Below are 26,678 nucleotides of genomic sequence, written 5' to 3'. Positions count from 1 at the left end.
TCCCGCGCGGACCACGGGAAGCGGAACCCAGCCGCGCGGTGCCGCTGTTTCTGGCCGGGCCGGGGACGGCGGAGCGCGGTGCACCACGGGCGCGCCGCACGGCCGGGCATGGAGGAGCGCGGCGAGCCCCAGCCCCCCGCGGGCTGCAGCCGTCCGGGCCCGGGCGGCGATCGCGGCGGCGCGGCCGGCGCCCCGTCATGGGCCCCCGAGGACGCCTGGATGGGCACGCACCCCAAGGTCAGGAGGCGCGAGAGGAGCAGGGCGCGGGGGCCGGCCCCTGGCCTGTGCGGAACGCCCGGGCCGCGCTCGCCCGAGGGCCCTGGACCCCCTGCCCGGCGGGGTCGCCGAGCTTCCCCGCCGCGAACCTCACGGAAGGGGGCCTCTTATGCACGGGCAGTATTGTCTTTCTTTGTTGAAATGAGTTGAGCTGTTGCTCTGACCTCGCCCCCCTCCTCTCTCCCTCAGGCCATTGTAACTTGGGGTGCAAAGCCTTAAACCCATCGCGTCTCAAGCCAGATAATAACTAAGTAATTTTCAAAGTGAATAATACAAATGCAGACCTGGAAAATCCAACACCCAGTATCTTTCCTTTTGAAAAGCCCACTAATATGCCACTAATATCACAGTTTTGCTTTCTAGGGCTCGTTCTGGGGATGGTCTCATTTAATCCTCACATTAACCAAGCAAAACAGTTAGTGGGCCGTGGATAAGAGGCCGGAGTCCACCGTGATAGAGGTTTGGGCACAGTCTACTCTTGCTTCTATTTGGCAAATTGCTCCCTTGTACGAGTAATGTTCCAAGCGATGAATGGACAGTGAATGGCAATAGGGGTTTTGTAGGAATCTCAGGAACTGGATACTTTGGTCTAGTAACTTTAGTTGAACTGTAGCCTTCTGCTGGGGAGCAATATTTCATAATCATCTAAAAGCAGTCAAGAAAAAGAAAAGCGTGAAGATTTAAGTCTGAAAAGAGTTAATCCTTTTGCATCTTCTTTTGCTTGATTTTATCCTCCTGCTCTGATCCCCTCAAGGTGAGAAAGTCAGACACTAGCGTGGAGATGTTATTCAGGGCCTTAAAAAAAGTGTCTTAGCATGGAGAGGCCACACGATGATTAGGAGCATGAACTCAGTGTCAGACTGCCTGAGTTTGAATCCTGGTTCTGTCACCAGCTTTGTGATTTTTTTTTCCTCCAAGTTATTTTATCTCATTGTTCCTCAGCTTTCTCATCTGTAAAATGGGGATAGGAAAAGGACTGACCTTATAGGGCCGTTACAAGATTGAATCAGTTAATAGTGGTAAAGCACTTGACATATAGTAAACACTACATAAGTATTTAATAAGTGAAACACCAGTAACAGGTTTTAAAAACTTCATCTAGATTTGATGGTATGATTTAGTTTTCATGCTTACAGATTTTTTTTCTCTTTAAAGTCAGCAGCCCAATAGGCTCTAACCATCAACTTTTCTCTTTTGACTTTTCTTCTTGAAGGATCTAATTGATTTTAAAAAAAAAGAAAAGAAAAAATATTGGGTGTTTGATTTTCCAGTTCTGCATTTGTATTACTCACTTTGAAAATTACTTAGGTTCATCCAGTAACACGGTATCAACTTTATTATCTTTAAACACCACTTTCATTATATTACTCTCATGCTTAGAGAATTTCCTTCTGGGTAAAATTCAAACTTTTAGCTTGACCATCCAGACCTTGCCACCCCAGTGGCCTTTTCTGTGTTATTTTCAAACACATTTGAGATTTAGGAGTTAACTAATAAAATCCTTCTCCTGCACCTGCACATACCTAGGAGGATGCTGATGGGAAAGTGTGATTTCAGATCTGCACCCCTGCGGGCCTGCTGATGCCTACCGCTGCATCAGCCCTGCTTACCCATCTAGTCATTGACATAGCTGCACTACCTCAGGCTTCTCCTGCAGGGGCAGGCTTCTGAAGAATGCTCACCCAATGCTGACCGACAAGTATGAAAGCAGCAGCGGCTTGCTCGGTCCTTTCTTCAAGATCCAACAATTAAAGAACTCCCTACTCTTGAACAAGAAGGTGTGGGGAGAGAGGCCAGGAGTGGTCTTCTAGCAGACTTTCTCCACAGGCAAATGAGATACCAGGGAAATAGAGGCTTACATTAACATGCTCCAACAAAAGTCCCATTAAAAAATGTCTCTACTTCTTTGCGATAAGTTCTTTCTTTATAGGCCCTTGCGTATGTGGTGCTTATTCCCACTTTTGTGTGATTGCTCACATCGTTGCTCTGCCTTCTCCATTTATGCAAATCCCACATGTCCTTCGGGGTCCTAGTTTGCATCCCACCTCTGCCAAGAAACATTCACTAACCAAGCCACCTGAGTTGAGCTCCTTTGACCTGTTGTGTCATGTTGTTTTTTTTTTTAATTCCATTCATTTGATTTTTAATCACTTACTGTCATCTTTTATTATTTACTTAACAATTGCAAGTGTGCAGTGTTTGCTCTGATAATCAAAAGTTTTTTTTAGAGTCAGGGAGCAGGGCTTAATTGCCTTGTAACTCCCACTATACCTGTAAGAGAGTCTTAATATATTATGTATTTGATGAGTAGTTATTGACTGAAAGAAAATATTAAGAGATTCTTCTCTGTTTGACAATTACATTTTGATTTTCAGTATTTAGAAATGATGGAGTTAGATATAGGAGATGCCACCCAAGTTTATATAGCATTCTTGGTTTACCTGGACCTCATGGAGAGTAAGTCATTTGTTTTATTATTGTTTTGTTATTGGGGTTGGGGGGGGAGGGGATGGTGAGTTGGGTTGGGATATAGCATTTATGTATTTGCTGTTAATTTTGTCAATTTTATGATTTCTTTATTCATTTACATTGAGAATTACTGGGTAACAGAAAATACTAGAAGATAAGAGAAGACAGCTTTATAAGCAGTGTTTGCTCAGCTCAGTATTAGGTAGATGTTTGGAATTTTTATCTTTTATTTTTAATAAACATAACTGTCCATTCGATGATGCACTTTCAGGTAAAAGTTGGCATGAAGTGAACTGTGTGGGATTACCAGATCTCCAGCTCATCTGCCTTCTTGGTACTGAGATCGAAGGAGAAGGACTACAAACTGTGGTGCCTACACCCATCAATGCGTCCCTCAGCCATAACAGGTAGGCAGGTGATTTTGATCTTTGTTTAACAGGTTAGTCCCTTTCCTGAAAAAAGCACTAGGAATCATTCAATTAAAGGCAGGAATATATTTTAAAAGGAATTTGGGGTGCAGGGATCATTGCTTTCCTCTTGGTTATTTGAGGAATATGTTAAATATGAGTGGTTAAGAAGTATTTATTAAGTTAACACTTACTGTATTTTTCATGTTTGTTATGAGTTGTTTTATTTTTGATCTTTTTTAACATTTTTTATTAATTTATAATCATTTTACAATGTTGTATCAAATTCCAGTGTAGAGCACAATTTTTCAGTTATACATGAACATATATATATTCATTGTCACATTTTTTCTCTGAGCTACCACAAGATCTTGTATATATTCCCCTGTGCTACACAGTATAATCTTATGTATCTATTCTACAATGACTTGGATTTCAAAATTATTTTCGATCTTTTTAACTTTATAAAAAGGTATGTAATATCTTGAGGCTGACTTTATAGACTTAATATTATATTGCTAAAGTTTACTGTGTATTTTTGGGGGTGACTGCTATATAGTGTTCTGTCGGGTGATGGTACCAGTTTTCACATCTACTCTCTTGATGTTGGAGTGTTGCTAATGTTCAACTTCAGGGGATAATTTCAAACTATTTTCCTAAGTGGTAGCCTCCGTTTACTTTCCCCTGCAATGTAAACAAGATCTTTTGGAGCTGTGTGGTTTCTGGTATTTAGTGTTGTCTGACTTTTACATTTTTGCCAGTTGAATGGGTTATCTCAAATTTCTTAATTTGCATTTCTCTGATATTGAACATTTGTTTATATATTTATTATTTCCTCTCTTGAGAAATGTCTGTTCATATCCTCTGCCTGTTGGATTGCTTGTAGTTTTCTCATTGACTTCTAGTAGTTCTTTATATATTCCTTGATAATAATCCCTTTGGTTGTGTTTCCCAACTTTAAAAATCTGTCTTCCACGTATCTTTTGATGACTAACAGGTCTTAATTTGAGTATAGTTAGATTTACCCATTTTTATAATCAATATCTTTGTGTCTAGTTTAAACTTTATGATCTAAAGGTCTAAAAGAAGTTCATCTATATTTTCACTGAGTTTTAAAGTTTCCTTTTTTTCCAGTGGTGTGAGAGGAAGATTAGGGACCCAGTTTCCATATGGATGACCATTCTTTCTACCTCCACTTACTGAATAGTGACCTTTCCTTATTATCTGACGTATCATCTCTGTCATTTTCCACAGCTCTGTCTATGCATTGATTCACTTCTGGGCTCTCTTTATATTCCATTGGTCAGTATATCTATGCTTGTGCCAATACCACACTTTCCTAATCACTTGCTCCTAAGAAGTCCTGGTATATGGTTAGCAGTCTCCCTTTTTGCTTTTCCTCTTTAGAAGCTGTGGCAGGCAGCCTCTAACATGGCTTCTTATAATCCAGCCTTCTGATGGTCACGCCTTCGTGTATTCCCCTGCCCTGGAATGTGGTCTGGAGCTAGTAACTTGCTTTTCACAAATAAATGTTGGCAAAAATGATGAGATGTTACCTCTAAGATGAGGTTATAAAAGGCCACGGCTTCTGTCTTGGGCTCGCTCTCTCACCTGCTCATTCTGAGGGCAGCCAGCTGCCCTGTGAATTGTCCTACAGAAAGTAGTGAAGGTAATACTGATGGAGCAACATTCTTGAGCCGTGGGGAGGGGTGGATTCAAGAGACTAGTTGAAGAGATTAATACTGAGCTGGAGGAGGAGCCCCTCAACCTCTGAGGCTGCGGGGCAGATAGAAAGGACAGTCTGCACATAACTGTCTCTGAGAGTGTGTCTAAGTAGTGAAGAGGGCAGAGCACCTGAAATTTCAGCATGAAGCACTTTGATGAATACCTGTTTTTTTCCTTATTCTCTGTGGTTAAATGCATAGTGATCTAGTGGAAAGAGCACTGTACTGAAGCCATAGACCTGGGTTCTGGTCTTGGCATTGACACTTAACATGTTGTTTGATGATTGGCAACACACCCAATTTTTCTGGTTTCGCTGTATCTTTTATTGAGGGATATAGATTATCAGTAGATAATGTGTAAGTTCCCTTCCAAATCAAAGCTACCATAATTGGGTATTTTCATTGTGTGTCTTCCATAGAACTGTATGAAACTCGTTTTTAGATTTCTATTAAGTATTTTTTGTACATGTGCTTTGTTATGAGAATTGTTTGTTTGATATATCAGGCTATTCATACACTTCTTTCAGAGGCTTCTACTGTGGGATTTTTCTGTGTGTTTGAGAATCAATACACAACAATTTTATTCATACCATTTCCAAGCCTTCCTCTGTCTAAGAGACTTCATTCATTCCTTAAATCTCTCCTTTTGTGTCTTTTAATTACTGTAACAAATACCATCCTAGTATTATTGTTGTATTATTTGCTTGGACAAGGAACTACCATTTAGAATTAACCTAAATTTAATCCTAAAAAATAAAATAGCCTATGTGAATCAAAATCATTTCAAAAGTTTAGAAGTACTATTTGTGTCCTGTTAATTTCTAGTTTTTCCCAGCTGTTTGTTATTGCTTTTCTAGCTTCTTAAGCTTGTCTTTTTCTTTAAATAGAATTAGTTGGAAGGATAACTTAGTGATCTATTTTTACACCTTTGCACTTAATAACTCAGAGGGCTTAAGTCTACATGTCTTGCTTTTATATAAATATAAATATATTATGCAGTAAAATTTAGCAAATAGCACAAATGAGCCCAAAAACAGATGAGACTTATTATGCCTTTCATGCCGTAAAATTTTCTCAACTCAAAGCATGCAAATAACCTTTAGCAAATAAAGATTTGTGTGTTTGTTTGATTTCCTTCCTGCATTTTTAACAGAAGTGACATTTTTAGGTAGAAGGCAAACTCTTATCTATTTTTACTTCCATGTGTACTTTATATGTGAAATGTTACATATCTAACAGTCATGCTGCAATTTCAGATGTTTGTGGTTAATGTAGGAATTTTCCTTCATTAGTAACACAGAGAAGAAAATTACTGACTTTGAATCTTTGGCAACCTTGTATGGGGAAGAAATTCATTAAGGCAAGTCCTAAAAGTATTTGGGTAGGAATTTATGAAGGCAGCTCACCGTAAAAAAAATACACTTTTTCTAAATTTAAGAGAGCAAACAGCTCTTACTTTGTTCAATAATAAATCGTCTACAGAGTAAATCACTCTGTGTTCACTTTTAAGTTTCATTCTTTTTGGATAATGTCGCTTAGACTTTTTATCTTTATGTAGCAAATGTTTACTGAGTGTTATGTGTCAGGAAGTGACCAAAGTGCTGGGGATACCGTGTTGAGCCAGCCTCTTTCTTTTTTGAGGTATAATTGACATACAACATTATATATTAGTTTTAAATATAATGATTTGATATTTGCATATATTTCAAAATGATCATCACATTGAGTCTAGTTAACATTCGTCACCGTACATAGTTAACAGAATTTTTTTTTGTGATGAGAACGCTTAAGATCTACTTTCTTAGCCACTTTCAAATATGTGGTACAGTATTATTAACCGTAGTCACTGCTGGACGCTACGTTCCCATGACTTACGTATATTGTAACTGGAAGTTTGTACCTTTTAACTCCTTTCACCCATTTCACCCACTCCCGACCCACTGCCTCTGGTAACCAGCAGTCTGTTCTCTGTATCTGTGAGTTTTTGTTTTTGTTTTTGTTTTTTTAAGATTCTGCATATGAGTAAGATTGTGTGGTATTTAAGACATCCTCTTGAAAGTAATGTTCTAGTACTAAATGTTGGCTTGGAAAATAAATTTTATTTCACTTTTTTGGTAATTGTTAGATGAGAGCTAGTAAAAGCAGAATTGTCCTTTGTTCAGAGATTTAATTAACTGTGTAATTGGGGACCACCTCCACTTACTTTCTTGTTAGGTAATTGAATAACAGGGGTGATGGAGTACTGATAAGTACACGAGGTTGTGTTAGGTCCCAGAAGGAGGACAGGAAAGCTTCCTGAAGGTGGTAGGAGACCATGTTTTAGTAGGATAACTCAGGTAGTTAAGCATGACTGCCTGCCTAGCATGTAGGTGCTTAATGATATCAGTTAAGGCCGCTAATGAACAAATGAACGTGTAGAACTCATGAGAGAAGAAGGGAAGGACGGGAAACAAGGGGGAGGGTCTGCCTGCGTCATGAAGACCGTCCCTGTTTTCGCTTTTTTGCTGTCACAGATTGTACTGTCGTGAGTAGCCATGGAAGTGTGTCCTTGTTCTCACGTGTGAGTTTCTCTAAGGTCAAAGCCTGGGGGTAAAATGGCTGGGCTAGGATAGACAGCATTTACACCTCTGTCTCTATTGGTTATTACTGACTTGCTCTCTAGAAGGTTATCAGTTTGTGGTCCCACTGACAATATGTAAGTTTCCATAGACTAGGAGAAGAGATTTACTGACATGTAGCTGGCAAAGATTAATTCAGAATGTATAAATAACTTCTGTGACTCAAGGCAAAAACAAACCAATTAAAAAACATGGGCAAGGAATATGAGAAGGGCAGTTCAGAGAAGAGGAACCCAGATGCTCAAATCTGTATATAATCAGGGAAATTACAAATACAAAACGTGCTTGTTCATGTCTTATCTTAGTGATGCAGAGGCTTTTCAGACCGTTTACATTGTTTTTGTTTGACAAAAAGAAGGTGTTAGTTTGGGGGGAACCTTTGAACAGAGCTACAGCTAGCTCATAAAGTACCTTTGAGTGGATTAAAAAATGATACTCCCTCTGGTCATCCAAAAAAAGTCTCTTCATCAGAATTCAAGGTTCAGGAAACAGCATAAACCAGATTTCAGATGCACTTGTAGCAGGCATCCTTGTGCAAGGCACAGTCTGTAATATACGTGATTCCCTGGCCCTGAATCACGTCTGTTGAGTCCTAGGTTTCTAGAAAGAACTCTGTAAAAATGACTGCTACGTGGATAATGTCATTGAAGGGCTTTGACCAGGGGAGTGATGCTGTGGGTTACTCCGTGTGGTCATAAGTATTTTGCATTCATATAGAATAAGTATTTCAAAGTACCTTCACAAGTATACTCTCATTTTACCACCTCTAAAATCCTTAGTGGTACAAAGGGTACTTGTTTTATCCTAGTTTGACATACGAGAAGCTTGAGATTTTATGCTCTGCTGTTTCCAAAAGACAATAAAGGATTAAGTCAGTTACACCAGGATCTCATATTAAATAGCGAGGTCTCCCTGCTACTAGAGCTTTTCCTGCCTTGTTGGTGATTTGAAAGTCTTTCACTGTAAAATAAAACCAGATGCAGAAAACCACACAATGTAAATGTATAGACTGAGTTATAAGGCAATCATCTTGAACACTGGTAACCACCACTAAGTCAAGAAATAGAGCTTTTCCAGCCATCCCAGAACCCCTTCCCTGTGCCCTGTCGCAGGCATAACCTTTTCCTTCCCCACAGAAGTAACCATTACTCTTACTTTTATAATAGTAACTTCCTGTGTGTCTCTGTAGTTTAGTCATGCCCTTTTTTTTTTAAGGGAAGCCAGACTTCAGAGGTAAAATACATGTACAGTAAAAATCACTCTTTTCAGATGCACAGATCTGTCATCTATATTGTATAGATTACAGTATCTAATCTTAACGCATATGCTGATGTAACCAGTGCTGCAGTTCCTCAGAAACTTCCCTCATGCCGCTCTGTCATCAGTTCCTGTAGTTTGTCTTTTCCAGAATACCGTATAAATAGAATCATAGCCTTTTGGGTCATGCCCCATCACACAGCATCGTGGTTTGGAGAGTCTTCCATGCTGTTGCACGCATCACGAGGGTGTCCTTTTTGTCGCTGAGTAGTATTCCATTGTATGCATGTGCCACAATTTGTTTATCCAGTCATCAGTTGTTGGATATTTGGGTTGTTTCTGGTTTCTTGGCTTTTATGAATGAAACCTCTGTGAACATTCTCATATTGGTCTTTGTGTAGACATCGGCTTGCTGTTCTCTTGGGTGAATACGTAGGCATTGAATTACTCGCCCACATGGTAAATGTATTTTTAACTTTATAAGAAACTGCCGAACTATTTTTCAAAGTAGTTATGCTATTTTCTGTTCCCTCCAGCAGTGTGTGAGAGTTCTGGTTGCTCCACATCCTTAGGAACATTTTGGATTATCAGTTTAATTGTAGTGATTCAGTTAGGTTTTTAGAAGTATCTCATTGAGTAATATGCATTTTCCTAATGACTAATGCTGTTGAGCATCTTTTCATGTACTTATTTGCCACCCGTAGCTCTTCTTTGATCAAGTATCAGTTGAAATCTATTGCCTATATTGTACAGATTGTATTGTTTGTCTTCCCATGAATAAGAAGAGTTCTTTATGTGTTCTGGATACAGTTCCTTTATCAAATACCTTTTTTGAAAATATTTTCTCCCAGTCTGTGGCTTATCTTTTTGTTTCCTTAATTCCCTTAGAATGGAGGTTTTTAATTTTGATTATGTCCAATTTATCATTTTTTTCTTTTATAGTTTTAGCTTTTGTGTTCTGTGTAACAGATACTTGGTGAACCTCCAGTCATAAAATTCTCTCCCATATATATGTATTTATTTTAGAACTTTCATAATCTTAGTTTTTACTTTTAGGTCTTATGATTAATTTTAAGTTGAATTTTATATATGGTTTGAGCTAAGGGTCAAGATTTTTTTTTCTTTTTTATCTTTTTGCAAATGCATGTCCAATTGTTCCAGCATCATTTATTGAAAAGATTCCATTTAATTACCATGTGAGCTCTGTTGGAAATCCGTTAATCATATTGTGTGGGACTGTTTCTGGACTCTCTAGTCTGCACTGTTGATCAGTATGTCTGTCTTTATGTCAGTGCCAAACTGTCTTGATCCCTGTAGTTTTAAAGAAAAAGTTGAAATGAGGTAGCTAAGTCCTCCAGCTTTGTTCTCCTTTCAGTACTTTTTGTTTGGCTGTGCTATTGTGTGGCGTACTCGTGGTGCATTTCAGCGTTTCTCTGTCTGCTCTGTTTTCTGCAGATTGGCAGCTGGGACCAGCAGCTTGATTCAATACAATTTGATCATGTTAGTAAAGGCTATAGCTCCTAATCTATTCTTTCTTCAGGGGCACATAGTATCTGGTTGCCTCTCTGTGTGGTCTCAGTGGCTGCCCCTCTGTGTGGTCTCAGTGGCTGCCCATGCTGAATGCCTAGCTCTTCACGGTGCTTCTCACCTTTGTTTGTGTTGTTGTTGTTCTGAACCGTGATACTAATTCATTCTAGTCTGTTCCCTTCAACTGCAGCGTAGAAACAGTAGGGCTTCCGTTGATAAGTTGTTGCCAGCACCTCCCAGGACCTGACTTCCCCCTTTGACTCTCACTCAAAAAGCACGGTAGAATGTGAGCCAATGAGAATGGTGATACATTACGGAGAATATTAATTTTATATTAAAACGCGGCCTGCCAGCCCTGATGCTTTATTGTGCACAACCCACCTGAGCACACTTCTGGCCTGTGTTGCTTAGCTGCTTGATTCTTCAACAACGCTAATGACGTTTTCATTACTAGGAAGTCTGGGTGGTGTACAAAACCTGAGAGCCCGAGGAGCGGGCACAGTTGCTGCGGGCGCAGTTGCCGGTTATTTACAAAGGGCATGTTGCGTGGAAGACACGATGGCTCTCTCCTTTGTTCAAGTCCCAAGTTTTGGAGTCTGTTGTTTGTAAAACTGGACCACACTCTTATCATTTACATAGTTCAGTACAACTTAGTTGCAAAATGTTTCCCCAGTGATAACAGTAATCGCACTGCAGCCCTTAAAGCTACCGCAGTAGCTGTCCTGCTGCTTGACTGCTGAGGGGCAGAGCTGCGAATACATTTGCATGGCTTATTCATTCCATTATTTATTTTCTGGTGTATATGTATCTGGTGACTCCTTAAAAGGTACCAATTCTAGATGACATTTCGTGTGTGTGAATTTCTAAGAATACCCAAACACTTTCTGTATCCATTTCCTGCTTACTTTCCCAGGCTTTGGACCTGGTGATTTTATGTACGTAGTTCCTGGCAAGAGTACATTGCAGAGAGAATGTGTACTTGAATAGCAGTGAGTGAATGCATTACTTTGAGCAAAGTACAACTTGTGACTAGTGTTTTCTGTAAAACATTTATACATAATATTTGTTCATAGGTGAAACACTTCAGCATTTTTTTCACGTCTCAGAGGGTCTTGTGAATACTAGTCCCTTGTGAAAATATTGACTTAATACTACTTGCTGGTCTCCAGTGGGAGAAGAGAATTGGTAAAGTGCCCATATCTGCTATCTAGTGGGGAAAGTATGCTGGTGGAGTGGCAAGTTGTTTGCACTTCTTGAAGGGAGGGACTCAGCTCCTTTTTCTCTCATCTAAAACTATTTCCTAAAGCTCATGTAAAAGAATCTTTAGCTTACATGTTAGGATACTACATTAGGTTATGTATTTGGGTGGTATATGCATCTGGAAAGGACTTCAGATTGTTTCATACTAAAGTGAATCCAAGACTCCACGCAGCAGGTTTGGTCAGTGACTCTAGAGGTTATGACTGTGGTTTCCCCAGACCCTGCAGTTGTATAAAATCATATGAATAAATTCATAGGGGTCACGGAGAGCTGGTGAATTTATTGGAACAACCAGAGGAACCCTAATGAAATCCAGGGGCTTTTATCAGAGCTAAGGTAGCAGGTGGAGTCAAGCTGGTGTTCGGATATCTTAACCAGCTTCTCTCGCGGGTGAAGCACACCACGACAAAGCTAGGACAGCAGCGTCCCGGGGCTCTGTGACAGTGTTAGTGTTCTAGGGGATTGTTTATGGGGAAATAGCGTAAGAAACTTACACGAGGACCCAGAGCACATTGTGAGGAAAAAAATTTTCTTCTATTTTTTAACTACCAATTTTTTTTTTCCTAATAGAACTTACGTCATCTTCCAATTTCAATGTCGATTTAGTTTCTTCGGTAAAATATGAGGGATGAGCTAAAAACTGAAACCTCAGTTGCCATATTTTAAGCTTGTCTGTCTTTATACATAAGTTTTTAAAAAAAAGCTGAGCAAAGTGTTTTGTGCAATTAGGAGATCCAGGGACAGTTAAGATACTGTTTTTTGAAACGCTCTATGAATCTCCTTTGTTACAAAAGATCGTAGTTGCTTACTTAGTAATACCAATGAATCATTCATCCTTTTACACCTGACTGAAGTGTAAGTGGCCCTCTTCTCTCGCTGCCAGAGCAGGATAGTGGATAGCTCAGTGAGGATGGAGCCTCTCCAGTGACCATTTTATCCCCCAACCCCACAAATTAATGGCATCTCTCTTGGTCTATGGTGATTGATAACCTCTTTAAAATGGGTACCATCAGCCAATTTATCTGAGAGATACTTTTTCTAAATGTTCTCTTTCTTAGCATCTTCCAGTCTGACTATTACTTTAGAAATACAGAAGAAGTCTTCAACATTCCATGTACCAAAGTGGTCTTCGCCACTTCAGCGGCCATAAGGCTAAAAGTCTAAGAACTTTTGTCGTTTGGTTCGATCAGACTTCTTCTGGCAAGATTCTTGTACAGTTTATGCCTTAAGAGAAGTGAAAACAATTCATTACACAGAGAAATGAGTGTCAGAGACACAGTCAGGATTTCTAGCCTGTGACGTTTTTAATTTGGTGTCTAGCTTATTGAACCGTATCAACCTGTTTCCTACAACATTGTTGTCAATGTTTTCAACATTTCGAAAAGGATACATTCTCCCTTCTTCCTAACGTTGATTCAAAGGAAGTGCAGTTCTTTCTTCTCTGTCGGCGTCACTGTAGCTTTTAAATATAGTTCATAAAGACTGTAAATAGTCATTTTCTTTTTTTAAAGAGCATGATTATTTTAAAAATATTTTATTAGCTGTTTGTGTGTTACCACAGCAGTAACCCAGATAATAAAAATGGACCAGCTGTTTATTTTTAAATCCATTGTATCAGTGGCTTTATGAGGAGAAGAAAACCCGTATTTTAAAACACTGAGATGTGTAGGGAAAATTAAAATTTTATTTATTCTTATACTAAAGTAATGTTCATTAAAAAAATTATGAATGGATATAGTTATACTTTTTCTTTAAGCATGAAATATAATGAATATAAATACAGTTACAGACTATCTAGAGGCAAAGTAGGAGCACGTTTTGTTTTGTGGGAGGAGGATAAAGAAGTAGCTTGCATATTACCCCAGCGTTTTCTAGGTTGCTCATCCATTAATTAGCCACTTGTTGTGTGCTGCACTCAAGGGGTACAAAACAAAATGCTTACAGTCCAGGGCTGGGACAGGCATTTGTATCAGACGTAGTGAAGGCGAGGAGGGATGTGTCCAGGGCTCTGAGGGAGACTGCAGAGGGAGGACAAGGAACCTCGGCTGGTGCTTTAGGAGGTGGGGGAGTCTGGGAAAGCTTCCTGCAGGAGGAGTCGTTTGAAATATGTGTAGGCATTCCATGTGGAATGGGTTGGGAACGGATGTTCATGGCAGAAGTAGTAACAGGAGCAAGGTATTGAGGGCCGAAAGAGCATGACAGTTGCAAACGGTCGTTAAAACTGGGTGTTAGTAATGGCGGGGGGGGGGGTGCCTGCCTGCAGCTGGTGAGCGAGCCCTGGGTTGTGTGTGTGTGTGTGTGTGTGTGTGTGTGTGATGTGAGAGAGATGAGAATGGGAAAAGGAGGAGGAAGGGAGGAAAGGAGAGACAGAGAGAAAATATGAAAAAAGGAACCCTCCTGGGAAGTAGTAGATCAGAAGAGGCCCCGTGGGTTAAGGGCTCCCGCAGTGAAAGGAAGCTAGGTCACGAGCTGGCCACTTCAGGGTCTTTGGGAGACACTGGTATTTCCTGAAACAAAGGTGGGGTTATTACTTGGATCCAAGTATTAGGAATTGTGATGCTTGTTTTCTGTTTTCTCTAAAGATACCAGTGAAAATACGAATCTGTTATAACACGGGAAACGAACAGCTGTTGGTACAAGAGTGTAATTTAGGGATTTGCGGATATTAAGTGACTCCATCTCTTGCCATTTCATAGCTTCTTTGCTGAACCTTTTCAAGTGTCTGGCGTCTAAATGTTAAAGTGTTCCAGGGCTCAGACCTCGGGGCTTTTCTGTGCTTTGTGCTTGCTCCCAGGTGCCCTCATCTGGCTCCACAGTTGGCGCATCACGGATACGCTGATGCCTCCCAGGTCTGTGTCTCTACCTCTGCCCCCGCCACGCACCTAGGGCTCAGGGTTAACTCTACTGGACATCTCCACTGAGACCTAAAAGGCATCTCAAATTTCCACGTCCCTAAAAGAACTCTTGGTTTGCCTCGTAAACTGCTCCTTCTTCCAGGAAATAGGCAACTCTGTTCATTCTGAAGCTCAGGCCGAAAGCCTTGGAGGTCTGTGTGTGCACATATGTATGTGTACGTACATATGTATGTAATTTATTTTTTAAAACAATTTTAGCTTTACAGGAAAGTTGAACAGACAGTGCCGAGGTTTCCCATATAAGCTTTAGTTCAGCACAGTAGTTATTGGTGGTTATTACTGTCCTGCCTCAGGATGGTACATTTGTAACAGTTACTGAACCAAGACTGATACATTATTATTAACTAAAGTTCATAGTTTACATTGTAATGGAGTCACTCTTTTTAGTGTGCAGTTCTATTGATTTTGACAAATGTTTAATGTCATGTATCCACCATTACATACCGTATAATTTTACTGCCCTAAAAATCCCCTGTGCTTCATATATCCATCCTTTTGCCCCTACCCTGAGCCGCTGGGAGTCATTAAACTTTTACTTTCTCTATAGTTTTGCCTTTTCCAGAACTTTTGTGTAGTTGAAATCATACAGTATGTAGCCCTTTCCAACTGACTTCTTTCACATAGCAGCCTGTCACCGTGGCACTGTTAGTTTTTTGAGTTTTAGCTCCTGTAATTCATGCATAGTAGTGCCTCATTGTTTTTTTTTTTTAATTTGAAATTTCCTAATGACGTGATGTTGAGCATCTTTTCATAGATTTGTGTGCCATCTGTGTATCTTCTTTGGTGAGGTGTCTGTTCAGATCCTTCACCCTTTTTGTTTTTATTTAGGCTTTTTGTTTTCTTTTTGTTGCATTTTAAGAGTTCATTGTATATTTTGGATACAAGTCCTTTATCAGATATTTGTTTTACAAACATTTCCTCCCTGCCAGTGATTTGTCTTTCCATTCTTTTAATAGTGTCTTTTGCAGAACAGAATTTTTTAATTTTAATAGAGTCCAACTTAACGATTATTTCTTTCATGGATCATGCTTTTGGTTTTATATCTAAAGGCTCATCACCAAACCCAGTCAACCTAAATTTTCTCCTGTGCCGTCTTCTAAAAGTTTCATAGTTTTGTGTTTTACATTTAGGTCTATGTTCCATTTTGAATTAATTTTTATGAAAGGTGTTAAGATGTGTGTCTAGATTCTTTTTTTTTTTTTTTTTTTTGCATGTTGATGTCTAGTTGTCCAGCACCATTTGTTGACAAGATTATTCAAAAGCAAGACTGGATTGCTTTTCCTCCTTAGTCAGAGATCAGTTGACTGTATCTATGTGGGTCAGTTCTGGGCTCTCTATTCTAGTTCATTACCCTATTTATCTGTTTCATCCCCAATACCACATGACCTTAATTAGTGCAGCGTCATAGGAAGTCTGGAAGGCAGGTGACGTCAGCCCTCTCACATTGTTCTTCTGGTATCGTGTTGACTTGTCGAGGTCTTTTGCCTTTCCATATAAACCTTAGAACCAGTTTGTCAACATCCACAAAATAGCTTGCTAGGGTTTCGATTGGGATTGTGTTTCATTTATAGATCACATTGGGAAGAATTGACATCTTAACAATATTGATTCTTCCCATCCAGGAATATAAACTATTTCTCCATTTATTTAGATCTCTTATAATTTCTCTTATCAGAGTTTTATAGTTTTCCTTACATAGATCCTGTATATATTTTTCTTAGGTTTGTATCTTAAGTATTTCACTTTTTGGGGTCTTTTTTAGCTTTCTTTTATCAAGTTATAGTCATTTTACAATGTTGTGTCAAATTCCAGTGTAGTGCACAATTTTTCAATTACACATGAACATACAGGATTTCACTTTTTCAATGCTAATGTAAATGGTGTAGTTTTTATTTGAAATTCCAGTTGTTCATTGCTGGTGTACAGGAAAGCAATTAACTTTTGTACATTAACTTTGTGTCCCATAACCTTGCCCTATCTCTTACTAGATTTTGTCCACCTGGTTCTCAGACTCCCAGATTAATTTAACAAATTCTGTCAGTTCTCCCCTAAAAGTATATCTAAAATCTGACCATTTCTCACCACTTCTGCTATACTGCATCACTCTGGTATAAGCTGTCATCTCATCCACTGTACAATGTGGCCCTCCTTTATAACACTTACCACATTTATTGCTACTCAACATATTACATATTTTTTTTGTTGTGTTTTTTTGCTGTCGTCCTTCCCCACTTCCTCCATGGAAGCAGGAAGTTTGTTCTTTTCGTTGCTGTCTCCCCAGCGCCTAGCCTGGTACCTGGTATTTTGTGTTAAATAGGCATTTGTTGGGTAAGTGAATGACTTTTCTTAGACTGCTCAGTTCCTGCAGCAGTGACTTGCTAAATAATATCTTAAAGAACATAAGGATATGCTACAAGCAACCATACAAGAGTTTCTTAAAAAAATTAGAATGTCTGCAGAATGCATCTGCCTTCAGGCTTTGTCTGTTACTCGCCACATGTGACACTGTAACTATAACTGTGTGCATCTGAAGATAGAGAATAATCGTAAATCTGAGAGCCACTCTACCAACGCGATGGGTAGTCTCCTTACCTTTTAGTTAAATTCCTTTTTATCTGTATCTTGCCCCCCGACCCCTCTTCCCCTTCAATCCTTCTTTTCCTTAGAGTCTTGGGGGAAGGACTTGTATTAATGGTCGAGTAAAGGGTTAACAGAACTGAGTTCCTTTTTCGAAACATTTTTAAAGATACTCTTAGTTATGAGATTAAAGATACTCCATTATTATTTCCCTATGATTAAAAAAATTTCCTCTCCCCAAAAGTATGTTCTTTATTGCAAATCCATTTAATGGCCATTATTTTATCGGAGGCCTGAAGCCTCGTAACTAGTAAAATGACATCTGTCATCTGGCTCCCCAGCGTGTCAGGACTTGTGCCCTCACACGACCTCTGTTGGAAATCCGTTGCTGGTGAAACCCCCAATTCTGGCAGCTTCTTTCAATTGACATAGCATTTTTTTTTCTTACCCTGAAAAAACAACCTTGCAGTTTATTTTAGCAGAATGGCTTCCCACTCGGTGAATAACCACACAGGCACTTAATTGTTCAATAAACCCCCCTGGGATTTTTAACTGTCTTGATTTTTTTTTTTTTTTTCAGCAGGAAGGCATTGGCATGATTCCCAAGGAGGTGGTCTGTTATTCCTGAAACTTTCCTCAGGGTTGAGCCTGTGGATGAATAAGGCACCTTGGGCACCAATTTAGTTTTGCATTGTGTTTCAGGAGTTGCATTACAGTGTGTCGTCTCAATATATCATAATGAGGCAAATCAGGGAGTTATGTCTTTCACTGATGAAGCTACAGCGTGGTTCAGTTTGGCCACATTGAAGAGGGCAGAAGGAGATAATTGCTTTCTGTGGGTCGAAACTAATAATAATTTTAACCCATGATGCATTCTATTTCGACAACATTTGAAGTTAAAATTAATGTTGTCTTGACCTTTCTTGTCCTTTGTGCGAATCTCCAGAGATTGCTGAGTCCTTATGGTGGGACTGTTACCAAAAGAGGAATGCTGGGATTCTTGGAAGCACTTAAATAGCTCGGAGGAAGGGCAGCGGCCAGATAGTATTACCTGTGTGTCTGCCTCAGGCTCGTTTTCACGGTAGCTCTGTTAAACTTCAGAGCGACTCTGTTTTCAGTATGCTGGGCTTCCTCTCTGAACAGTTGTAAACGTCAGCTCTGTTACTGTTGATCAACAGCTATGACTATTACTGATTTAGCTCTTTCTTTAGGTGGGCTTTTCCCCTTGTAATATGACGAACTCAAGAACCTGAAATTCTTACTATTCACACAAAGGTTATGTTTCACACAGGTGAATTTCTATCAAATATGAATTATAAAGGGTCTTGTTATCTGAATTATTGTTTTAGATTTGTGTGTGGCAACATCCCTACAATATCTTTCCAAAGAACTGAGCTTTTTAAAAAATATGCATATAAGGAACCTTTGTCCTGTGGTTTCTGAACTAAGACTTCAGACCGGAAGCTCGTTAGAGGCTGCCTCTGTAGTGTTTTAGTGGCGCTTCACTGTTCGCAGCATCTTTACAGTCATGTGTGGTTTTTAAGTAGAACTTTGGAACTTTTGTTGTGACGTTGAGAAAGTGCGAATCTGTTGACTTAAAGGCAAAGTAAACATTTTTAGGAGTTTATTAGTATCCTATAAAGGAAATAAACAAGACAGACCTCAAACAGGGAAAGATCGTGGCATTACTTTAAACATATGCTAGAACTAAACTAGAGGAGATCTTGAAGAGGAATCTTTCGAAGACTTCCCAAGTGTGCTTTGAGTAACAGAGCCAGTGAGTGATTTCACTCTGTTATTCCTGAGCATGTTCATTGGTAATTTCCCCCCGCACACTACCAAGGAGGGTAAACAGAGTGCTGAGACGGGAACTTCCACTTCATTTTGGACAGTGATTTCCCTCAGCTCTGAAGACAATACCCCCTTTACAGCTCTGAGCTAATTTTCAAATGTTAGTGTTTCCCACATGGGTGTTTTGAGTAAGTCTGAAAATGTTTTGCTATTTATATCGAAGGACTCTGGAAACAAATATGAATGAGATGGAAATTTTTACCCTAAATTTCAGTATATGGGTCAGAGTACCCACACAGTTTACGTTAGGGAAAAACCGTACATGTGGCTACACACAGATACGTGTGTATGTTTCTGATTTAAATAATATCACATCTTGAGAGAAGGAAAATATGTAAAGTTGTCTTAATAGATTTTCGCCCGCTTCCATCTGAGCCCCATCTTTGTCATACTCTGCCAGTAAGGGAAATTTAAAGAAACTTACTTCTAAGTTGTCTGTTGCAGTGGCTTCAGAGTGTTACTTTCTATCAGTGCTGTGTAATGAGGTTTCTGATTAATACACGTGGTTGCTTCATCTAAATATCTCTTTCTAAAGTGGATCTCTTCTATGAATAGTAAGCTAGCTAATTGCCTTGCAGTTTAACATCGGTGGTAATTATTTTTTAAGGGGAAGGTGGTGATACAACATATGCCCCAGTTTGTAAGGTGGCAACGCTGGTAGAGATACTATATAGAAAGACTGTATTCAGTGACCGCTTGCCAGCTTGCAGAGCCTTGTCATGGATGCCGCCTCACTGATGCTTACCGCGATCATCCTGTGGACGTAGAGGGGTACAGTTTTCAGATTATAGCCCCATCTATTGAAAAGTCTTTCTCCATCGAATTGCCTTTGTACCTTTGTCAGAAATCAACTGACCAGACTTACAGCATATTATGAAGTAATACATATGACAGTATTACACGGAGGATGGGGCTTTATAGAAGCAACGGAGTGACATCAGAGAGTAACTTGAAGAAATGAATAGTACCAGAAACATTAAATATGTAGGTTAATATATTTTTTATCCTTCTTAACATTTTAGAAAGACATGGCATTGTATAAAGCAATGCTATAACACTGTATTGAGTTTATAATATATAGATATTATGTATCTATATATATATATGACAATAATAGCACAAAGTGGGGAGAAAGGAATAAAACTCTACTGGAGCAGTTTCTGTGTTTTTTAGAATTGGACTAGTGTTAATCTGAGGTCAGTTGTAATAAATTAAGATGCATATAGTGATTTCTAGAACCTTCACTAAGAAACTGAAAAAAATACAGTTGACCCTTGAACAATGAGGGGGTCAGGAGTGGCAACCCTCTGCACAGCTGCAAACCCACGTGTGCCTTTGCAGTTAGCCCTCTGTATCTGCAGCTCCACGTCTGCAGAGCCAACCAGCCAGGGATCATGTACTGCTGTAGAACTTATCTATTGAAAAAATATCTACATATCAGTGTACATGCACAGTTCAAACCCATGCTGTTCAGTGGTCAGAAGCCACAAAGAAATTAAAATGGTGCACTAGAAAATATCTATGTAATACAAAAGAAGGTGGTAAACAAGGAGCAGGAGGTATAAAAAAAAGACATGTGCTGTATAGAAAGCAAATGGGGAAGTGTCAGGTGTAAATCCAGCAATATCAATATTAATTTTAAATGTGAATGGATTCAACACTCCAGTCAAAGGACAGAAATTAAAAGACTGGATATAAAAACAAGATCCAGCTATGTGCTCTTTGTAAGATTGGCACTTCACAATCAGAGACGCCAGCTTTGGAAGAACCCCAGCTGTCTCCTCTACCCTCTGAATGTATCCCCTCTCTTCCATGCGTTGAAACCCCGAGCTCTGATCGTATTAGGAGGTGGGACCTTTGGAGATGCTTAAGCCACGATGGAGCCGCCCTCGTAAATGGCATTAGTGCCTTAAAAAGAGACTTCGCAGAGAGCCCCTGCCCCTCTCACCACGTGAGGACACGGTGAGAAGGTGCTGGCTGTGAGCAGGGAGGAGGACCTGCGCCAGAATGAGGCCAGTGCTGGTGCCTTGATCTTGGACTTTCCAGCCTCCAGCACCCTGAGGAATACATCTCTGTTGTTTATACGCTGCCCAGTCTGGCATTTTGTTGTAGCAGCCCGAACAGACTAAGGCACGCACCGTTCTCTCCTTCCTTTCCTTCTGTGATTCTGCTTACACGGACATCACACGTATGTTAAACTGATTCTGCACCAAAGGCCTCTGACGTTTGTTTTTTTAATTTTTCTTTTTGTACTTCAGTTAAGTTTCTTGTGACTTATTTTAAAGTTCACTAAATCCTTGCTTGGGCTCCACCTAACCCACAATTAAGCCTAGTCAGTACCTTTAAAAACGTGTTTTGATTCTAGACTTTTGTTTAGAATTTACATTTTTTTGCTTAAAGTTTTCATTTTGTCACCCATTTGTCTGTGGTTTTTTTTCTCAATACTGTAACATTTATTATAGTTATTTTAGAGTCTTTATTAATTCCAACATCTAAGGTTTTCAACAACCTTAGTTTTCTGAAGGTCTTCTTATGTTGGCTTTAGCTCTCGATTCCTGGATACACTTCCCTCCTTCTTCACCCAGCTTAGAGTTTTCACTGGAGGCTGGACACTGTGTGTGAAGAACAGACTGATGCTGATGCTCTGCCCCCCGCCAGGGATCTCGTCCTTCCCTCTGTCTGGCAAGTAGAGCCAGGGTCTCACTTGGTCAGTGTAATCAGAAGTCAGGAGGAGTCGTGGCCGAGGTGCAACGTTAGTTACCTCGGATCTGGTTTCAGATGTCTTGAGGATGGGAGCAGGGCTCCCTCTTCGGCAGGGCTTTGTGATCAGAGCTCGCTTGCCATTTTGCGTCCCTTCCCCAGCTTCCCATGCTGTTGCTTAAACATAGCAAAAGTCCTGTGAGGGAGAATTGGTGAACCGGAGGGACTGGTGTCCCTCTGGATTCCAGTCCCCACACCGGTTCACGTGTGGCCCTTACAAGCAGCGCTGTTCATTCCTGGTCCCAGTGGAGCTGCTGGCTCACCCCTCCAGCCCCTGTGCCCAGACTTAACAGCTGGCCTTATGGAAGGAAGTGGCTATCTGGTGCTCTCTGCTTTACCCAGGAAGGGCTCTTTTCTTACTGAGATTTAGTTCCTTTGAACTTCTTTGTGTTTACCTGTCTTTTATGGCATTGAAGAAAAATGGCATGTTTTAAAGCCCTTGTCATAGAAATGGTGGCTGTGAGGTCTTCTACATCCTGATTAGAAATGGAACCTTCTGCTGCTCTGACTTTTGAATGAATAATATTGAAAAAAAACCACTGCTTTGTGATCATGTCTTATGATTCTTACCTTTGCCCTTGTCATAGTGTAGCAGGTGGGGGCCAGCAAACGTTTTCTTAAAGGGCCAGCTGGTAAATATTTTGGGCTTTGTGGACAGAGTGGCAAAATTGAGGCTTTTTTGTAGGCACTAATATATGACTATTCAAAATGTACCACTTAAAGACATAAAAGCCATTCTTAGCTCACGGGCCATAAAAAAACAGGTGACCGTAGTTCACCACGCACTGGTGGAGCGACAAATGACAAAAAAAAATTTGAATTTTTTGATGAACAAAAAGCAAACAAATACAAGATACTTTTAAGAAATTAAATTCTAGAGGGTTCTTTGTTGCACCATCTACCAGATTTACCCACAGTAAGTACCAAAAATGATGATCCTGAGCTGTCAAGACAACTCTAAGTTTTGTTTAGTGTCATAGAATTGAATAATAAATTTTAGAAAAATGTTTGTCAGAAATATTTTTTTTAAGTTTATATAGCTGAAGAGTTGGTTATAGTCATGTGGAAACCTTCATTTAAAAAGCCTCATTCATTCCACTGGAGTAATTCTACTATATATTGAGCATTAACAAAGTTTTTTAAAAAAGCTATAAGCCTCAAAATGGGTACATGAGTAGAAAACAGACACTTAGATGTATAAATACAAAGTAGTGATTACAGTAATGTAGCTTTGCCCAGGGCGCCTCTGGAGGATTGGGGAAAGGTGACAGGGAAGACTTCAGAGAGAAGGTGATGCTTTGCTGACTCCTGAAAAGGAATTGAGATTTTGCCAGGTAGACATTTTATTCATCCAGTATTGCCATATTGTTGGATAAACTCTTTCACAGTCACTTTAGAAATAGTCTGACTATGAGGAAACAAACTTAGAAACTCATTCTCTCCTTAGACGGTTACATGCCTCTGTAAATATAAATGGTAGGTGGTAGATAAACAGCCTTTTGTGACTGTTTTAACAAACCAGTTATCACTCCAACATTATGCAGTGATTAAATAATAGCTTAGCAAGAGCAATTTGATTTCAGCCTTTCGAGAAGTTTATTGCTGTTTTAAATCACTCTGTAGCACAATGGTGTTAAAAAATAAAATACAGATAAGAATCACTGTAAAAATCTCATCTCTACTGCAGATTTAAAAAGAAGCATTGTAGTTGTTGTAGTGAGAGTATTTCAAAGCAGAGAGTTTTCTTTTTAGGTACTTTGTAAATTCAATAGCTAACAGAATGGGAGAAGAATGACCATAGGAATTTTTGCTTTGGGATGGGAGTAGAACTTTAAGGGGACAAATTGGACTTTTGCTAAAGAGAATATAGTGTTGAGTTATTTATGTATTCAGTGGTAGCATGTTAATATGCTAGTAAATCATTTTCCAATTCATGGGAAGTTGGTTAGCTTAATGAAAAAAACAAACTGATCATTTTTTATTTGCCTTTTTGAGAAAGCTCCTCTGGAAGTCACATTTTACTGAATTATTAAACACAGGCTTTATTGAGTAGGTAATAAGGATTTTTAATTTGTGGTAAACAAAGGTTAATAGTGCTTTGAAGAGCTAGACATTAGGTATAGTAGATTATTTTCCATAGCAAGCAAACTGAAATCCTTTCTAACATTGATGCTTGATATATAATTTTTTTTAGTCTTTCTCTATATTTTTCTTTTAGCTTTTAAGTGTCAGAATACATATTGAGAATTACAAAAATATCTACATTCATATCTAATAATTCTGATACTTGGAAAGACCCAACAGAATTATTTAAAAGCAAACAACTACCTGCAGAAAGATGCTCATCCCAGCTTATCTTTATCAGCACCCTCCTTCCCACAGAAACCTGAAAGAGCTTGACAGCAATAGGGGGATGACTGGGTAAATTGTGAGTCAGTGGAATAGTATATAGCCATTTAAAGTAGTAATTATGAACACCATGTTGAAAGATGGGGAAATGTTGTTATAGTCTGTTTTTTAAAAAACAAACCTGAATACCAAATTGTTCCACTGTAAGACACCAAGTTGGAAAATTGGGAAATGAATAATCAGGATCTTGAACTAATTTTGATGCACTAAACACTCTTAAGGTCCCATTCTGTAGGTTTCTAAATACAGTTTTGATTCTCTCAGAGATGATGATCAGGAGAGATGGGCGAATACAAGAGAGAAGGGCTGAAAGTCAATGCATAGCCCTTACTTTGAGGATTCTCTGTGTGAGAAGACAGCTTTGAATGTTTATGTTTGAGCTTTCAGACATTTCCTAAGTGAGCATTCTGGACATAATGTTATCGCCTACCTCTTCTCCAAGATTTCACGGGATGTCATCTTATTATCAAGTGAGTGATTGTGAATCCTAAATGTATTGTGACTTTATTTTCAGGATAAGGGAGATCTTGAAGGCGGCTCGGAAACTGCAGGGTGATCCAGATTCCCCGATGTCTTTCACTTTGGCCATAGTGGAGTCCGATTCCACCATCGTCTATTATAAACTTACTGATGGATTTATGCTGCCAGATCCTCAGGTCAGTTTTGAGGCAACTATCAGTAAACAGTTAAGAAAAAAAAAAGGAAAATTATAACATGATTTTAGGTGTGAATCAAGCCATTCATAGACCTACTTATTGCTTCTTTTGTAATATGAAAATTCAAGAAAATGACTTGATTTTTCGTACCTCAGAAAACTGGCTATGTTCTGTTCAGAGTAACAGGTTCCTAGCTGTTTTCGCAAAAGTGACTTGATTTTCTTACTCTATGGAAAATTTATAGTTTCCCAGAGCTCTTCATGAAGCCAGGATGCATTTAATTATTTGATGAGTAACTGGGGTGGAATATAAAGGCTTATAATAGTTTTAACCAAAAGAACACTCCTTTAGGAAGTGTTAAATTGGGTGACATTTTGACTGGAACATTTCAATAAATACATGTATATGATTTCTTTACATACTTTGTTGGCGTAATTGGGATGATCACATTAAATATTCTAGTTTTGATTTTAAATTACATTGTCTATTGGGGAAAAGGTCCATCCTGATTTTTTTTTTTATGTTGCAGAATATTTCCCTTAGGAGATGACATCTACACTTCCTGGTGCTTACTCTGTTCACACAAGATTGGATTGAGACCCAGCAGCCTGGTTCACCTTCTGGCACAGAGATGGTCAGGGTTGACTTAGCTGGTCCCATTCCATAAGTTTTCTTTTTGGGGCATAAGTCTCTCCCAGATAGAAGAATTTATTTTGTTCAAAATAGAGGGTAGTTGCTTTCTTACTTATCTTAAGAACTCTCTTATCTGGAGACCGTTTAGTTATAGTTGTGTACAAGTGTATGCCGAGGATGTGCCCAGAAAGGTGGAACACGTGTGTCTTCTGTCATCGCTACCACTGCCAGCTCGTCCCCTCCCTCAGCCTCCCAGTGCCTTTTCATCACTATAGCTAGCCTGGAATAGCATTCTATATACTCGGTGACACCTGGAGAGTTTAGTCTGTTTCTTCATCCCCAAAAGAAAGTAAGGGTTTTCTTTTGATTGGTATTCATGTTGCAATGACTGTTACTTCCCTCTTAGGTTGACTTTAAATCAGAACTAAAAATATGCTCACCCAGGGTATAAAATTACATGTCCAGAATAATAGGGACCAGAGAAGTTCCACCTGCAGGAGTCCTGGGCCTCTCTTTCCCACGTTTATTACCACCTCCCACCCCTTACTGTGTCATAGCTAGAATATTTCAAGAGGGATAGTAGGGGATAGTGTCAACCTTAGAAACATCTTTATGAACTAGACCCAGTTTTTCTACTTTTGTTAATACCTCCCAATTAAGTTGCCTAAAGTATAAAAAATTATATGCACAAAGGTGTTTCAGGTGGCATTTTGGGACATGAAATAGCTCAAATTATAAACCACTTAAAAGTTTAAGGCCAGGGTCAACAAACTTTTTCTGGAAAGGACCGGAAAGGAAATATTAGGCTTTTCAGGCCATATAGGCTCTCTCACAACTTCTCAATTCTGCTGTTGGGCAAAAATAAATGGACAATATGTAAGGGAATGGGCATGGCTGTGTTCCAATAAAACTTTATTTACAAATGCAGGGCCATAGGTTGCCAACCCTGGTCTGGGGAAATAGTCAATAAACATACATAGCTAATGAATGGTACATTATGTACCCATTAAAAATTAGTAATGAATGTAATGAAACACATGAGAAAATATTAGTGAAAAAAAAAAAAACAAGGTACAAAAGTGTATGAATGGGTATGGCCAAGGCTATAAATAACACACCAAGTTCAAAAAGATGAGAAAATAAGTTACTAACTGTGGTTATTATAGGATGGCAGGGTGGTGAATGGATGACTTTGTCTTTTTCAGTATTTCAGTTTTTCTTTATTTGTATTACTTTTATAAGAAAAATGTTCTAAAATAAAGGCATCCTGAAATCTGTATTAGTTGTCACTTAGCAACCTGAAATAGCACGCATTCAGTATCTCAGAGTCGGGTCTTTG

The 26,678-nt window shown here is 39.2% G+C and overlaps 1 protein-coding gene and 1 long non-coding RNA gene across 2 annotated transcripts; both read left to right on the top strand.

Moving 5' to 3' along the window:
- Positions 1–16: 16 nt before the first annotated feature.
- Positions 17–26,618, top strand: TSEN15 (tRNA splicing endonuclease subunit 15). Its single transcript, XM_032463553.1, has 5 exons — positions 17–237; positions 2,652–2,733; positions 3,017–3,152; positions 24,565–24,706; positions 25,236–26,618. Exons 1-5 carry the CDS (start codon positions 109–111, stop codon positions 25,254–25,256), a joined length of 510 nt encoding a protein of 169 aa, XP_032319444.1. The 5' UTR covers positions 17–108; the 3' UTR covers positions 25,257–26,618.
- On the top strand, positions 6,477–11,243 carry LOC116658621. The gene is made up of 3 exons (XR_004313816.1): positions 6,477–6,715; positions 7,539–7,548; positions 11,233–11,243. It is a non-coding gene; the product is annotated as an uncharacterized LOC116658621 (long non-coding RNA).
- Positions 26,619–26,678: the final 60 nt, after the last annotated feature.

Source organism: Camelus ferus, chromosome 21 (genome assembly GCF_009834535.1).
Source record: "Camelus ferus isolate YT-003-E chromosome 21, BCGSAC_Cfer_1.0, whole genome shotgun sequence".
Taxonomy (NCBI): domain Eukaryota; kingdom Metazoa; phylum Chordata; class Mammalia; order Artiodactyla; family Camelidae; genus Camelus; species Camelus ferus.
Note: the sequence above shows the minus strand (reverse complement) of the source record. Positions and strands in the feature narration are given on the sequence as shown.

Coding starts and splice junctions, on each gene's coding strand:
- TSEN15 (XM_032463553.1), top strand. CDS start 109: ATGGAGGAGCGCGGCGAGCCCCAGCCCCCCGCGGGCTGCAGCCGTCCG. Junction 3,153..24,564: donor GCGTCCCTCAGCCATAACAG/GTAGGCAGGTGA, acceptor CTTTATTTTCAG/GATAAGGGAGATCTTGAAGG. Junction 24,707..25,235: donor TTATGCTGCCAGATCCTCAG/GTCAGTTTTGAG, acceptor TTTATGTTGCAG/AATATTTCCCTTAGGAGATG.